We start from the raw sequence: 15,028 nt of genomic DNA on the forward strand, positions 1-15,028 counted from the left end.
TCTACACCTACGCCAATCTAACCCAACAATGTTCTCGAAATACCAAATCTGAGATTCTGTCACGAGGCTGGCCCCCCTGACGTTGAGACACCAAGCATGCCAAGCCCGCAAGCTAGTACCCCTCGAATCGCCGCGGGGAGTATGTTGCCTTGTGCCTCCCCAAAGTGCGATTAGTCGATGTTATATGGACCGCCTCGTCGTCATTCACAATAGATCATGGCCCAGCTCCCATACCTTCGTGTCATTACGATTCCACCCTGAGGTACTCTAACAGACTAGCAGGTGTACGACAATGTTCGCATTGCCAATTGCTCTGCGTTGAACAGTTCAGTAGTTTTGTGAAAGCGATTCTGGCTTTTGTCGGCGATAATGACATGAGGTTGTCAGCACAGAGGCCCGGAAGATACTTACAATAGGCAGGGTTGTTCTTGAAGTACACGTTTTGAAAATCGCATATGATGAGAAATACTCGCTGGACCCAGCAAAAATGCAAGGAAATCTATTCTAGCAAAGTCTCCATCCTGCTAGATCAGACAAAAGCTGTAATCTTGAAGCACCGAACTCGAAGTTTCTGTATTATTTGGCCTATTTTCAAACCATTTATGCTCCTTTTGGGCTTGGTGCACGAGAAAGTGGTCTGGGAAGAAAGCATAAGCCCCTTGAAGATATGCGAACTTCAGAGCCGCTTGCCAGTGGCGTCCAATGTCTGCAAATGTTATCTTATATGTGACGGTTGTGAATCTTTCTCTCCGTCGCCTCTACGTTGGTGCGATCGATTGATTTCCTTCCATTCATTCAACATCGGTTCCGCCTCATCCAGGTCTTGTGAATACCATATTCCACCAGTGTCGATAGCAAACTTCATAGGCCGTCTCGCCAATCAGGAAGCAGGTGCGTCCGCAGGTCATACATAATCCAGTCCAGCAGCTTCCTCAAAATAACTCTTTAGCTGCCGACTCTCTACTGGAGGAGGATCGTCGTTAGCAGTCCGCTCATCCTCATCCTCCTCATTGTTCCAGGCCCAGACCCGGAGTGGCGGTGCGCAAGACATGAAGCTGAGAGCAAAGACGGTGCTGTCCCACCCGAAGATGGCAGTGATTTGAGGTGATTGGCCGTCCCCCATCAGGCCGGCCAATATATTCCGTGGTGCGAGGTCTAGATGACATAAAGAGATATGATTACCCGAGAACCAGCCATCAGCGCCCGGCTCAGAGGTCATTGTCACCAAAGGGACCATGAATCCCAATTGACAGATTGGATCAAAGCATTGTCTGATAGCCCCGACCTTTCTGTCCCAGAACGTAGGCATAATGGATCTCACGTGGACTGTGGCTAGGAAGCGAATTGCTGTACATGCGGGTTGGTTTGTCGTTTGGTGGCAGAGCTCTCCAGGCCCAGCATCTGGCGGAAAACAAGACCTTGGCCTTGTGGATTCTGTACTTACCCTGGCGGTCAAATTTGGAAAGAGGAAATTAGACTGTGTCACGGGACGAGGTGTTGCACCATCAAAGTGTCCTCTAGTTTGTTGTTGCTTGTCTCGTCGAAGGCCACAACATCTGGGACTGGAATCACCGAATACAGATACAGATGCAGAAGGCACAAGACTGCGACATCGCGATCAACCTTTGCGAATGCAAAACGTGATATCCCGTAGAATATATTGAGTCTCTTCTTGATGCCCGTCAGGCTGCTTAGAGAAACCAACGATACGGTTGAACTCTTTACCTGCTATAAGCTCAACATTGACTTGATTTGGAGATACTCCACGCCATAGTTCCAAGGCGTACTCGAGTACACAGTTCCGGAAGGTTTCAAGTGGCCCGTGACCGTAAGCCACGGAAGGTGAAGCTGATTCAGCGTCTGATGATTCAGGATCTGAATCAGTGGAAGATTTGAATAGTTGACAGGTAGAGACTGCCAAGAAGGAAGGCAATTCAACACTGGATATGCCACCCTCTGCATCAGAGGAAGCTTGTGTTCTTGACATCTTTGCAAGTCACCATGGCCGGGCCCATTTGATATGGGGAGTGCATGATGCTGATCAAGTCGAAATGAGACAGCTGAAGTGAGAAGTCAAAGATGAAATTGTCAAAATGAAGTGCAGATGGAAAGGTGTCATCAGTCAGCAAACAACCGACCAAACAAACACCTGGCAGCTCTTTGGGATTTGGAATAGGCATCCCCAGACTTGTGCTTTACCTAGGGCGTGACCATTTAGTTAATGGATGCAGCTATTATATTTGAGAGATAATGTGACAGAAGGTGTATTGCCGCTTCGATCAGAGGAGTATGTAGATATTCGAACGGTTCTTGGTTGTCGTCTATCAAAGGGCCCGGGGAGAAACTGGAGAATGAGCATGGACTAATAAACAGCTTGATTCATCTCATATGAATATTATGTCCCGAAGTTTAAATCCATCGACGACGCAGTCTTCCTCACATACGGAGCTCGATCGTTTCGTAGACAATTTCGGTGTTCGGTTTCGAGTAGACAGCCTGCAGGGACCGACGGACATATTCTCCGGACGTCATGGCCTGGAATTTTGCTGGTTGTTCAGACGTCACAAATCGATCGAGCGCTTTGAGTTCGGCTTCCTGGTTCGCTGGGAATGGTAAGCAGAGAGGACGAAAGCAAGGCTGGAACGGGATACTCACCACCAAGGAAGAAAGGCACGGAGTATCGATCTTTCCTCGAGCTATTGATCACCCGATGCATCGTCGACACAAAAAGACCATTTGTGAGCATCGACATTGAGTCTCCGATGTTCACCACAAATGTACCCCGGACGGGTTTTGCTTGAATCCATTGGCCAGTGTTCGATAACACTTCAAGGGAGGCGATATCGTCTTGTAACAATACCGTCAGTAGCTCGTAGTCCGTATGAGGTCTGATGGCCGACGGTTCATCTGATCCAGATAGTTTGCCGGGATAATGGCCCATTTTAAGGATAGAATACGGCTGCGTAGCCAAATAATCGAATGTATGTTCATCTAGGTCAAGGCCAAGGGCAAACATTCGAAGCAGACTTCGGCTCAGTCTGAGCATATGAGACATATATTTCTTCACATTCTCCTCGTAGCCTGGAAGACGATCCTTCGAAGGCCACCAGTTATCGCCGTTATTTTGTTGACTGGCTGCATCGGGGTCAATAGATGGCTCATACCCGTAGTTGATACCCTCGTTCAGCTCTGATCCTGTTAGGCAATTCGGGACCTGGTTGAACTACTTACTAGCGCCAGCAGGTATGTTTGGATCAAGATTAATCGGATAATAGCCGTAGTAGTGCTTATGCTTCTCTGTGTTGAACTCCATCTTTTCGTCAAGCGTTAAGTCGTGGAAAAAGCGTTTAGCCTCTCTGAAGATGGATTCAACGTCATCCTCTGGGACACCATGGTTTCTGATATAAAAGAACCCCGAATTAATAGCAGCGTCACATATGCTTTTGGCGACTCTCCTCCGATGCTTTAGATTCGGATGTGAAATGTCCTGGATATCAATGACAGGGAGATCTGTTGTGGCCGCGTTACTATCGGCCGTTAGAACCTTTCGCCATCCTAACCCAGTCTTGACTTCCTGGTGGCCTTCCGGGCTCGTTCTGATAATATCCACCATCGCTTATGTGAGAAGTGGTATCTGCTTCCCTTGAACGGCTATGGTTTGAGAAGTCTTACCGAGAAGTTATCAGGTCAACGCGTAGCTGTTGAATAGAAGTATAGTCTGCTAGGTCGGTAAAATCCGCAGCTCAAGTGCATAAAAGAAATGTATTGGCGAATATGGCTGTCTGAAGTCTATTTTATCTGATGCCCTGTGTGGGCAAGTCCGACAAGGGCTTTGCTCTCATTCGAAGCCAAGGATGCCGGTTTAGATTTAAAGTGATTGTCAAGATACCCCACAAACTCCGCCAAACTGTCCAACAATCTCGAGACCTTTCTCGTGGCGAGCGTAGTCGGCGTTTGTCGGGGTGGGATCACCATTGCTAAGGCCTTATTCCTCAATGGTAGTGCCGTTATTGTCGACATACCCGGTCCACATGTTCTTCAGATTGGCAGAAAGCATCTCAAAATCGTCTACTTCGCCAACGCTTTGAAGGTATTCGCAAACGGCGTTGTCGGCATCGCCCTCCGCGTCATAATAGAACAGCCCCGGCATGGTGTTCTCACTGGAGTAGAACTGCCATGATCGATATGCGGGAGGCAGCTGTGGCGGATCGACGGGGTTTTGATCGCGTGCCCAAATCTCGGGCCTTGTCGCCTTGTCGCGGATCTTCAGTCTTTCTTCCTCGCTCGTCATATTCACGATCCCAGAAACGAAAGAGATTTGTTGTTTGATCCATGCTTTTGGAATTCGACGGTTCTCATAGAGCTCGACTGCTTTGGGAACGTCGATGGCACCCCTCACCACCCCCGAGATCACTCGCCCGAGGAAAGCTCCGTCTTCCACGGCGGTAGCGGCCCCTTGTGCCATATGATTTTGCATACAGTGAGCAGCATCACCAAGAAGAACGACATTCCTCTTCTCATTGGACCATCGTTCCATCTTCGGCATCTGGAGCAGAGGCCAGCGTTGTGTATACGGAACAAGTCTGATGACCTTCTGGATAATAGGGTGGAGATCTTTGTAGTATTCACGGAATTCGTTGATGTCCACCTCTTCCATTTGGGTGACATAGTAATCTTTGCAAAATGCTGTGACGATATTGCACTCCTTTCCGCCCGATATGGGATATGTCAGAACATATCCTTTCATCCCTGACCATACGTCCATCGTGTTGCGAAGGTAAGATCGGGCTTCGGGCACTTCGGCGAAAATCTTGTCGTACGACAGTACTCCTCGATAGGCGGCAACCTTGGATGTTGCTTTGGGCATCACTCCGGGAAAGAGTTGCTGTCGCATAAATGACCGGATACCATCTGCCCCGATCACCAGATGGAAGCGATAAACGTCGCCTCCCGTGGTCTCGACTTCGACATCGTCCTCTACGTATCCTATCTTGCAGACCCTTGCATTCACAACCATTTTGGCACCGTGGCGCTTGGCTGATTCGGACAACCCGGCATGCAAATGGTCTCGACGAACAACCCACCTTAACCAAAGGGTTAGCAGTGCAACGAAGGCCAGGTTGAGGTCCGCTCACCAGGGAAAACCGGTATTCTTCGCCATGACTTTGGGATCGGCCCACGCCACCAGCTCGGATTTGTCCCACGTATTGCACTCATCGTGCAAAACCAGGTTATCTCCGATGATCTTGTCAACTCCCCAGCGGATCAGGAAGCGAGACACATTTGGAACCATCTAACTGGTCCTCAGCTCCCACGTTCAGGTCTGTGTTGGGAAGGCGATCAATACCTGAATACCTGCACCTATCTCCCCCAATTCAGAGGCGGCCTCCAACAGAGTCACCTGGGCTCCTGCTCTTGCCATGGCAATGCCCGCCGCCAGGCCTCCCATCCCGGCACCAATAATTCCAACTTGCACACTTGGTCGACGCATTTTTGCTGAACAGACAGAGACACGGAGAGACTTGTTAGCTGTCCACCTCGTTCTCCATTTGACTTGGCCTTCCTCTATATAGTCGCCTGAAGCCGGTGGAAGCACAACCTACTGGGAAGGAGATCCGATGGGAACGTGCGTAGTTATTCCGTACAGAGAATGATTGGCGCTGTCTTGAGAGAAGTGGTACTGCCAGATTCGCTAAGACGGGGAATCCCCTCCAAATCCCCAAAGTTGGGGGGCCTTATTTGTGGTGTGGATACATGCCGAAAAAACACTGTCTGAGTCATACCTAGCCTCGGTGTTCCGGTAGTCTGTAGATAAGTACTCTAGTCGCTCACTCTCTTTGATTTCAAGGGGTTTTGTTGAGAGAGAAACAGAGAGGGTGGAAGCTCCGAGGGAGTGTGGTGTTAGTTGGATTGCGTTAGGAATGTCGCCCGAAAAGGCAGCGACAGGCGGTGGCGTCGCCCAGAAGAAGCGAGTCTCCTCTTCAAGGTTTGCCCCCCAAAACGTTCGCTCGCTTCAAGTCGCTTCATGTAACGAGGGGCATCATGATCGATTGGCGAGGGTTCTCGATCTTCTCAGCATTGAAACAAATTGCTTTGATTGATTGGACATTTGGACGCGCCTTACCTCTGGTCAACTTAGATGAAGGTGACCGAAGGACGGGAGTGTTTGATGACGCGTTGTGGCATGGGATCTTTTAGGCGTGAATGAATTCTCGAAGGGTCAATCGCTGGCATCTTCCTCCAGGCGCAGCAGGGGGGTTTCGGTTAAGGCTGTAGACTCGACATGCGCCTGCACCCCCCCTGCGGTCATCCCTAGGGTTAGGCTGATGGCGTGGCTGGTGCTGACAAGTGAACTTCATCGTCAGCGGAAGTGACAGGGCTTCATCGGCTCCCTCAGCTGCGGATTACTGCATTGATGGAAAGGACGATGACGACTTCTCGCAGGCAGGGCAACAGGAACATTCCATCGTAGTATCATCAGCATCCACTACCAGATGGACTCTGGGCAATCCGAAACCCAACCTCAAACCGGGCTCAAAGCTGCTACGATTGGTGATTCAGGAACCGGGGACTGGTAGCCAATCCTTGGGCCGACCCCCGCAACCTCTCGTGGGCTCTGGAACAACCTGCGACACTCTAACAAGGCTGGCTCTCCTACAACTTGTCACAGCCTTGTGTGCCACTGTTTGGGAGCCAACTTCCCTCCTCGTTGACTCGTTTGGCTATTGGATTATGGTTGCATCGTGCATCATCCTCTCAAAACTGATCATGGGGGAAAGATGTGTACATCCACTCATTCCAATACCACCTTGGAGGCTGTTTGTTGGTTCTCATTGCTAATGGAAAAAGGAGTTTTCAGGGTAAGTGCTGGCTTCTGTGAGTCAATTATTTTTTCCTTCAAATTCGCGCCGTATCTCCCAAGCTCTCGTTTTTGCCCTCCACGTAACTTCAAAGTCTTTCCTTCATTGACGTTGTTCATATTCCGTCATTCTATTCAAGTCTTGATCAAATACGCTTTGCATTCGCTCGAATCATCAACTGCTAGGACAGTCTACTTCTACATCAACCAACATGGCCAATACCCCCCTTTCAAGATCTTTTGCGTTCCTGTTCTTATTGTTGAATTGTGAGTCTTTCCACTCCCTCTAGCTTCGAGATTGACGAGTTGACAACCACTCTCCACTCAGTGGTGCCACTAGTCTTTGGTCAAGGGACCCAATTCATTACCGGCCCCTGTACAAGTGACGCCGACTGCGCATCGGGCTGCTGTGGTTTCAACTCTGGAAAATGTGCTGGGCCAGTTGTTGCCCAGGAACGTGATGGGGGATGTGGCTTTGGAGATGCTCAGCCCAATGATAATGCCGCCCAAGCCCTCACAGGAGGAGGAACACCTGCAACGTCCACTGCTACTGCAGCGGCGCCGAATATGAATACGGGCGCTGCCGATGCCACCACCACGGCCGCTTCTGGTGGATCGACAGGCAACGGGGGAACAGGTACACAGTTCATCACTGGCCCATGCACAAGTGATGCCGACTGTGCCTCTGGTTGCTGTGGCTTCAATTCCGGCAAATGTGCAGGTCCTGTCGTCGCCCAAGAGCGTGATGGAGGATGTGGATTCGGCGATGCTCAGCCAAACGACAATGCTGCTCAAGCCCTCACCGGGGGAGGAGGACAACCAACATCGCCCGCTGCCACCGCTGCTCAAGCCAACACTACTGCAGCCGCCACTGCCGCTTCTGGAGGCGCCTCGGGCAGTTCATCTGATGGCACCATCAACAGCAGCCTTCCAGGAGCTGAAAATGTAGGAAACGGCGCCGGAAAGCAGTTCATCACTGGCCAATGCTTTAGCGATGCCGACTGTGCATCTGGATGCTGTGGGTTCAACAGCGGCCTATGCGCGGGTGCAATTATTGCACAGACTCGAGATGGCGGTTGCGGTTTCGGAGACGCCCAGCCTAATGATAATGCTGCTCAAGCTCTGAGTGGAGGAGCGAAGAGGAGATGGGTGCGAGAATACATGGCATGATATGAGAATGACTGGCAACTTTTGTAAAACATCACCCACGCAGGTAGTGGGCTTAACGCCTGGTGAATGGCTGCATCTGAACCATATGATATCCAGAGTTACTGCTAGACTAGCATCTAGCTAGGCACCTGGAGGAGATCGAGAAAAGAAAACAAAATAGCAGCCTATGCTGTTTCTGTTGAGCCGAGAGAAGATTGATTGATTGAATCTGTCTGAGCGAGGTGCAAGCTACAAAAAGGGGGGCGCCGAAGGGTGCGGTGCACGTGACTAGGCTAGGCCCAATGTGGACTGCCAACAGTTTCTCATGTGTTTCTCGTTGGTTGCGACTGCAAGCTTGAACGAGTATGCATCAAGATAAGGTATGAAATTCTCGATATATTCCGCACTATTGTGGAAGCTTTCTTCCCTCGGCCTCGTCGAGAGGCAATATTTAGTCTGAACAGAAGATCCTAGCAGCTGCCCAATCGTGCGTCGGACGAAATCCGCCTTCATGGGATTTTGTGCCCAGCTTGCCCTTGCGCCTGAAAATAAACCGCTCTTCCAATGTGACTTCTCTTTCTGTACACTTGACTTTGGCGTACCATCGAAACTATGGAGCGAAAGTCATTCGTCTACCTAGCCTTTGTGTGTTTATCCCATGATCTAAGATCAATCGGTTCTGCTCTATCACAGAGGTCGAGGGCTAGTTGTACGGAAACTTCAACATGTGCATCTCTGCCACCGCCCGACAAAGGAATACACGTCACCCAACGAAAAGAGCTTTCTTCGATTTCCTTTCCCCCATCGCACCGGGGAAGCCTTTCACCCTGGGAATTCAGATGAAAAGCTTCGGTGCGAGGGAGGAACTTCCCCTGGATGGATTCAACGCTACTACCGATCTGTCCCCCATCCCCATCTCTATGGGTTCAGACCTTCAGCTGGACAAATTTTCACTGGCCTAGAGAATTTGTGATCCTTTGCTCGCTGCTTTCGATATCTCTTCCCTTGGGTATCAAGATGGCTTGGCTATTCTGTTTCTTTAACGGCCATTTTCGAGGAAATATTTTCTTTGAGCATATGCAAGAGAACCAGAGAAGCCTAGCTGTTGATAATTTTCGAGGTCGGCTTTCACTGCGACGGTGACATTTGGACGGGATTTTCGTCACCACTGTAAGGGGTATCGGAACGTTGGTCTCTTAAGTTGTCTGTTCTTGGGAGGACGACGCCATCTCTAAACTCTAGGAGAGAAGATGTCGATTCTTAGCAGTGAACACTCAACTTTGTTCGATTGCGTTCAGTGTAAGGTGCACGTTGAGCAGCGTATTGAAGGCAATGACGATTTAGGCCTGGCAAAACACAAGGTCACACCGTTTAATTCCAGTGGTGACGTCGAAGGATGACGAAGGCACGTGTGGTTTTGTCAACACCTTGCTGTATTGATTGGGTAGAGCTGACTGCCAAGCAGCAAAGATCGGGATTTCTTGTGTAACAAGGGAAGAACCCGGCCAGTGAGGATCACATTGTTCTACCCATGGAGCAGTAATTTCGAGAATAGACAAAGTTCGATCTGAGACCAGAGTTCGCGAAACTTTCACAACAGCTCTCACACGAGACCAATCTCAGCAAAAACAACTAACCCAAAGGCCTTGAAATAGATGATATCATCCTCGCTTGCTAGGATCATCGTACCAACCTGAAGTATATATATCACCTCAACTTGCCGTTCGGAGTCTGCACCTGCTCCTAATCATGTCATCCTTTTATATTTTCGGAACAAGCGAGTCCACTCCCTCCGCCGCAAGAGCGTCTTGCACAGCTTTTCGTTTCACCACCTCCACCACCAACTTGGTGTATTTCGGGTATTGCCCTTGGAGATCCCAGTTAAATCTCGCCACCCATCGATAGAAGACGAGCAGAAAGGCATCCACGGCAGTAAAGTCATCCCCGACAGCATGGACACCAGATAGGTTCTGTTCAATGTGGTTGAAGCACTCGGCGATGGTCTTCACCGACTTTTCTTTGATAGAATTGTATGTGCTGGGATCGTCGGAGAACCTGTGCGGCCTCAACAGGCCGCCGAATGCTTGTCCGTGGAGGGTTCCAGAGATATAATTCATCCATTCGTAGACACGGACTTTATCCAGGTCCGTCTTGCCCATGAGATGCTTTTCCGGAGCCAGTTGAGAGATGGCAGTCATAATGGCTGGGTTTTCGGTGATCACGTGTCCATTGAGCGAAAGAACGGGCACTCGCATCTTCGGGTTTAGATGCCGAAATTCCTCAGGGAATCCGGCCTTGACGCTCAAGGTGATAGTTTCAAAGGGCATCCCGGCCTCGTGGAGGAGGATGTGAGGAGCGAGAGAGCATGCGCCAGGGGAGAACCAAAGTTTGATGCTTGCCATGTTTGCGGAAGAGATATTCGAATTAATTGATGGTTTCAAGGAACTTCCACTTCGACAGCCTTAAACTGTATTTCTGGCTTTGAACCTCCTGACAGAAATCAAATCATCCATAATATATAATTGACAGGACTCCCTCTGCATTTGTTCACACATGTGCCTCGGCAAAAGCTTTGCTGAGTAGAGGAAGACGGCTCACCCAACACAAAAATCCGAATACGGGCCCGAATGGGCGGGCTTTCTACCACGTTTGGCTAGAGAACTGTCCCCCTTAAGTAAGCCTCTTGCCATTTTGGCTTTGATTTAAAAGCGACATCTAGCACAACACAGAGGCCAAGGCAGGTGAAGCGACCAAACACTCGCGAAGTGTTTGTCGAACTCGCTTATCTCGATTGCTGTGTTGATCTTGGGTAAGCAATGAGCGTCCCTGATTTCTTGAAAAAGGAAGCGGCCCGAAAGTCCACAAGATGATAGGGGATCTCAAGCGCAGGATTCTTCTATCAACATGCGAGCCACATCTCCCACAGGGATTTGTTGTGTTCATGTTGAAGCCGACTCATTCCGGCCTATAGGCGCGAATGCTTCACGCGTAACCTGATCCAAGCCAGAGTATGACGGGACTGAGAATAGATTGGGCTGGAGATAGAGCAGTCATCGATGGCATATTTTCTGTTGGTCGAAATAAAGCAAAGTCTTTCAAGCAGCAATGCAAGATAGGAAAAGTGCGCTAGAGCTGGCAAATCGAAGGGGACGGAAACGTCTCTCGGAAAAACACCTTCTCCGCTGTCCAGCTAGAGACTGCATCGAGCTTTCTGCATTGTATCGCATCGCTAACATTGCACTCCCTCCTCTGTCTGCGCTCCCCTTTACGACATTATCCCGAGCATGGCGGCCTCAGCCAGATCGTCTCGAGCTCTACTCTTCATGCAGCACTGCCGCCGCTCTATCCCACGCCAACCGATCTCCTCGATCCGACACTCGTCACCCTATGCTCCCTCAAATTTCACCCAACCAGCCTCCAAATCACACATCCGACCTGCCTTCGAGTCGCAAGCTGATAACAACAACACTCCTCCCAGCCGACGTCCACACTACGCGCACCCGCTCGGACAAGGTCTCATAAACCGGAACAAAATCCCGCGCCTGACACCATGGGCACGCCTGAAGATGCTATTTGGCTGGCGGCCGCCGCCACCAGACTACAGACCAGCTCCATTCCGTGCGAACAACAACCCATACCGGGCGCACAAGAAGTGGCCACCGGATTTCAGCACCCTCGACCCTAAGCAGCAGTTCCATTTCGAGAAGACGTACCGTCGACGTGCGGCGTTGAAATGGGCCCGCCCCGCCTGGAACAAGAGTATCAAGATTCTGCAGCAGACTCTCATCACATTCACAATCATTTACTTCGTTTTCATACTCGAGCCGACACATGGGCAGGGAACGCCGTTTGATGGGGTAGGTTTGGTTTCGTTTCTCAGAGAACCCCTTTTTGATTTGCTAACCTCGATTTGTAGTTCCGTATCTGGTTCTTTAATAAACTAGGCGAATTGAGTCAATTGCCTGATGCTACAAGACAAGAGGCGGACAAATTGAGAGATGAGGCAAAGAAGAAAACGGTCAAGTCGGTGGATATGGAGACAGAGAATTCTCCTGTTCCGCCTGGCGCCTCCTGAAAAGTTATGCTCGGCTTCTATATTTTCCGGACCACCACTTACTTGAAAGTCTGCGGCCTCGATGTATATTAGTGCCATGCTGTCGGAATCACACACTGCTCGGACAAGACACAACCTTTAGCCCATCCGACCGATTTATTCCCGCCATTCCATCGGTATCTTCATCGACTACATTCCATGATCTTTTGATCTAGGCCTTACCGAGACCGACGAGAACCAGCAAGGCAACGTTCATCACCACCAATACCAGCCAAATCGTCACGGCGAGGACCGTCACTAACCAACCGTTCCGCATGTTAACCGCTTCCCCACCGGGGATTCCAGGATCGGCTCGAACTGTCATGATGTGGCTTCGGCAAGTAAACCAAACAAGTGGAGCGGTTACAAATGGCAGGATGACACTGAGAACGACCTGGCTGGCGGTGAGAGCCTGATTTAGACCATCTCTGCCCACCGCGGCCGCAATGATGATGCTAGGGACGATGCTGATGGATCGCGTGATAAGTCTGCGCAACCATGGTTTCAATGTCCAATGAAGCATGCCTTCGGACACCATTTGACCGGCCATGGTGCAGACGATACCGGCAGAGGTGCCCGAAAGCAAAAGGGCCAGGGCGAATATGGTGCCAGCTGCCTTTGAAAGGTTCTTACTCAGCAGATCGTGGATTCCAAAAAGGTCCGCCTCGGTGGCTTCTGTTTTAGGGTAAAGAGACGCGCCCGATACGATGAGGATGGCAGAGTTGACGAAGAGAGCAAACGTGAAGAGCGAAGAAGCAAGCTCCACAATGGAGTATTTGAGACAAGCCTGAATCGCGTAGATCGAGGGCACATACTTTTCTTCCTCGTCGTCCGACTCTTCCCCGACCATAATGTGGCCATTCTGTCGATCGAAATGCTTCAACCGTGGCTGGACTACCCCCGAACCAAGAAAAATGGAATGAGGCATGACGGTCGCGCCGATGATGCCGCAAGACAGATAAATTCCGTTGCCTTTGACAATGGCCGAGGAGGGGAGATAGCCCTTGAACACCTCGCCCGCTGAAGTATTTTGGATGTAGGATAGTTGAATGCAGAAGCAGACCATGACGCCGAGAACGAGACTCATGACGAAATACTCGAAAAGTCGCAGGCGAGTCATAGAACCGTCGGGCCGGTAGAAGAGTAAGAGAAGCAGAACATCCACGAGCGTGATGGCACATCCGGCGACCAAGGGAATGTGCAAAAGAAGATTCAATGCAATAGCTGAACCAACAACCTTGAAAAACGTTAGTTGTGGTGCAAAGTGGTGGTGCTGGAAAGAGATCCCCCCAAACTCACTTCGGCAATATCGGTGGCAATAATGGCAGATTCAGCGAACAAATACAATATGATGGTGAGCCACCGAGGCAAATGTTTGCGACAGTTTTCGGCCAAGTTGAGTCCAGTGACGCTTCCGAGTTTGATGCACAGAGATTGCAAGAAGATGGCAAATAGATTCGACATCAAAATAATGAATAGATGACGATAGCGCGTGGCCGCTCCCGCTTCGACGTCCGTCGCATAGTTTCCAGGGTCGATGTAGGCGACTGCGATGAGAAAGCCCGGGCCGACAAATTTGACATACTTTTGAAGAATGACAATGACCTTGTTCCAGAGGGCCGAGAGAGAACGCAGTTTCCCAAATCGTCGTGAAAGGGTTTGTTGAAAGGCCGAGGAAGAAGATGACGAGTGGGACTCCTGCTTGATCGGATCAACCTTGACGTCAGAGGGTGATTTTGCACCAGCTGAAGGCGATTCAGGGTTTTCGGCAGGTATGATTCGAATCTGTTCCTGGTCAGCGTTGTCGAGACTTGACTCATTCTCCCGTTGTTCTCTCAAATTAACGATCCCATTCAGGTCAGCCCTGGTGGTCAGATCCGAGCTCAAGGCTTGTGGATTCTGATTCCAGTCGGGATGCCTTTCAGTTTCGTCTGTTCGAGATGGGCAATTCATGATGGCGGCGGTTGATATAGGTAGGCGATTTGGAAAATAGGGAAGGGGAAGGAGGGAGCAAGGCGGGACGTTATATAATAAACGAATTCAAATGGGGACCCCGGCGGTCAGGGCGTGTGGTGTGGCCAGAAGAAGCATTTGAAGTTTGTAAGTGTAACGGCGGTTTCTTCCGAGCCAAATCCCTGCGTCAGTGCCTTGTCCCTGAGCCAATGCGCAGTGAGGGGATCGAAACAGAGGGAAGATGACAGGCTTGATGTGGCAAAGTCGGTTGTAAGTAAGTTTTTAATGGAATCTCAAAGCTATTCTTGGGGCCCAGCCACGCGGGCTGACAACAGTGTTTCTTTACTTTTTATTTCCTTTTTTCCCTTGAGCCTCAGCCTCAACCATGATTGTCGAGACGTAGAGGAGTGTGAAGGGGAACCGAATGAAATAAAGCGGAGAGAAAAGACGAATGAAAAGTCAAAGTTTTCAAATAGCGAGGCCGGATGGGAAGACTTCCGCGGATGCAATTGACTCTGATGAGACGAAAAGGAGATGGGAAGGAGTTGAAGGAGTCGAGTCGAGATTCTCGGGAGCTGATGGAAAAGATCCGTTTGCTTCGATGCCGGGCAGAAGACGTGGTTGCGGCTGGAAAGATCACGGGCCTGTTCCACCTAGGTCTTAACATCGGGGAGCTTTGAAGTCCCTAACAGATTCTGCTTTGGGGCCTGATTATTTCCTGCGGTAAGGTTATTTATCATTGGGCCATTTTCTCAGGGCAAGCCGGCAACTTCTCGGGAGTGTCCAGCCGTTCCACAGCACGAGGTGAGGCTGTCACGGACGTTCAGTGGCTGAAGAAATGGCGGACGAGGCCTCCAACCACCCTCACCATTGGCTGCGCTGCTGGCGTTCTTGAACGCTGAACACCACCAAACTATGATCTTGACTTGACACTTCCTTCGTCTCAAAACTTCAAATCGTCAACAACACTCTGT

The 15,028-nt window shown here is 50.2% G+C and overlaps 8 protein-coding genes across 8 annotated transcripts; 2 read left to right on the top strand and 6 right to left on the bottom strand.

Moving 5' to 3' along the window:
• Window positions 1–904: 904 nt before the first annotated feature.
• Window positions 905–1,219, bottom strand: Z518_06132 (uncharacterized protein; the record flags this gene model as incomplete). The annotated part of the gene is made up of 1 exon (XM_013416942.1): window positions 905–1,219. One exon carries the CDS (start codon window positions 1,217–1,219, stop codon window positions 905–907), a length of 315 nt encoding a protein of 104 aa, XP_013272396.1.
• Window positions 1,220–1,618: 399 nt separating this feature from the next.
• On the bottom strand, window positions 1,619–1,987 carry Z518_06133 (uncharacterized protein; the record flags this gene model as incomplete). Its single annotated transcript, XM_013416943.1, has 1 exon — window positions 1,619–1,987. One exon carries the CDS (start codon window positions 1,985–1,987, stop codon window positions 1,619–1,621), a length of 369 nt encoding a protein of 122 aa, XP_013272397.1.
• Window positions 1,988–2,436: 449 nt separating this feature from the next.
• Z518_06134 (uncharacterized protein) lies at window positions 2,437–3,613 on the bottom strand (the record flags this gene model as incomplete). Its single annotated transcript, XM_013416944.1, has 3 exons — window positions 2,437–2,603; window positions 2,656–3,195; window positions 3,232–3,613. 3 exons carry the CDS (start codon window positions 3,611–3,613, stop codon window positions 2,437–2,439), a joined length of 1,089 nt encoding a protein of 362 aa, XP_013272398.1.
• A 372-nt stretch (window positions 3,614–3,985) lies between these two features.
• Z518_06135 (uncharacterized protein) lies at window positions 3,986–5,491 on the bottom strand (the record flags this gene model as incomplete). The annotated part of the gene is made up of 3 exons (XM_013416945.1): window positions 3,986–5,084; window positions 5,136–5,293; window positions 5,348–5,491. 3 exons carry the CDS (start codon window positions 5,489–5,491, stop codon window positions 3,986–3,988), a joined length of 1,401 nt encoding a protein of 466 aa, XP_013272399.1.
• A 1,580-nt stretch (window positions 5,492–7,071) lies between these two features.
• On the top strand, window positions 7,072–8,029 carry Z518_06136 (uncharacterized protein; the record flags this gene model as incomplete). Its single annotated transcript, XM_013416946.1, has 2 exons — window positions 7,072–7,126; window positions 7,188–8,029. The coding sequence occupies 2 exons, from the start codon at window positions 7,072–7,074 to the stop codon at window positions 8,027–8,029; spliced, it is 897 nt and encodes a 298-aa protein (XP_013272400.1).
• A 1,739-nt stretch (window positions 8,030–9,768) lies between these two features.
• On the bottom strand, window positions 9,769–10,410 carry Z518_06137 (uncharacterized protein; the record flags this gene model as incomplete). Its single annotated transcript, XM_013416947.1, has 1 exon — window positions 9,769–10,410. One exon carries the CDS (start codon window positions 10,408–10,410, stop codon window positions 9,769–9,771), a length of 642 nt encoding a protein of 213 aa, XP_013272401.1.
• Window positions 10,411–11,292: 882 nt separating this feature from the next.
• Window positions 11,293–12,083, top strand: Z518_06138 (uncharacterized protein; the record flags this gene model as incomplete). The annotated part of the gene is made up of 2 exons (XM_013416948.1): window positions 11,293–11,865; window positions 11,925–12,083. 2 exons carry the CDS (start codon window positions 11,293–11,295, stop codon window positions 12,081–12,083), a joined length of 732 nt encoding a protein of 243 aa, XP_013272402.1.
• Window positions 12,084–12,273: 190 nt separating this feature from the next.
• Z518_06139 (uncharacterized protein) lies at window positions 12,274–14,054 on the bottom strand (the record flags this gene model as incomplete). The annotated part of the gene is made up of 2 exons (XM_013416949.1): window positions 12,274–13,338; window positions 13,401–14,054. The coding sequence occupies 2 exons, from the start codon at window positions 14,052–14,054 to the stop codon at window positions 12,274–12,276; spliced, it is 1,719 nt and encodes a 572-aa protein (XP_013272403.1).
• Between the last annotated feature and the right edge of the window lie 974 nt (window positions 14,055–15,028).

Source organism: Rhinocladiella mackenziei, assembly GCF_000835555.1.
Source record: "Rhinocladiella mackenziei CBS 650.93 unplaced genomic scaffold supercont1.4, whole genome shotgun sequence".
In the NCBI taxonomy this organism is placed as follows: Eukaryota; Fungi; Ascomycota; class Eurotiomycetes; order Chaetothyriales; family Herpotrichiellaceae; genus Rhinocladiella; species Rhinocladiella mackenziei.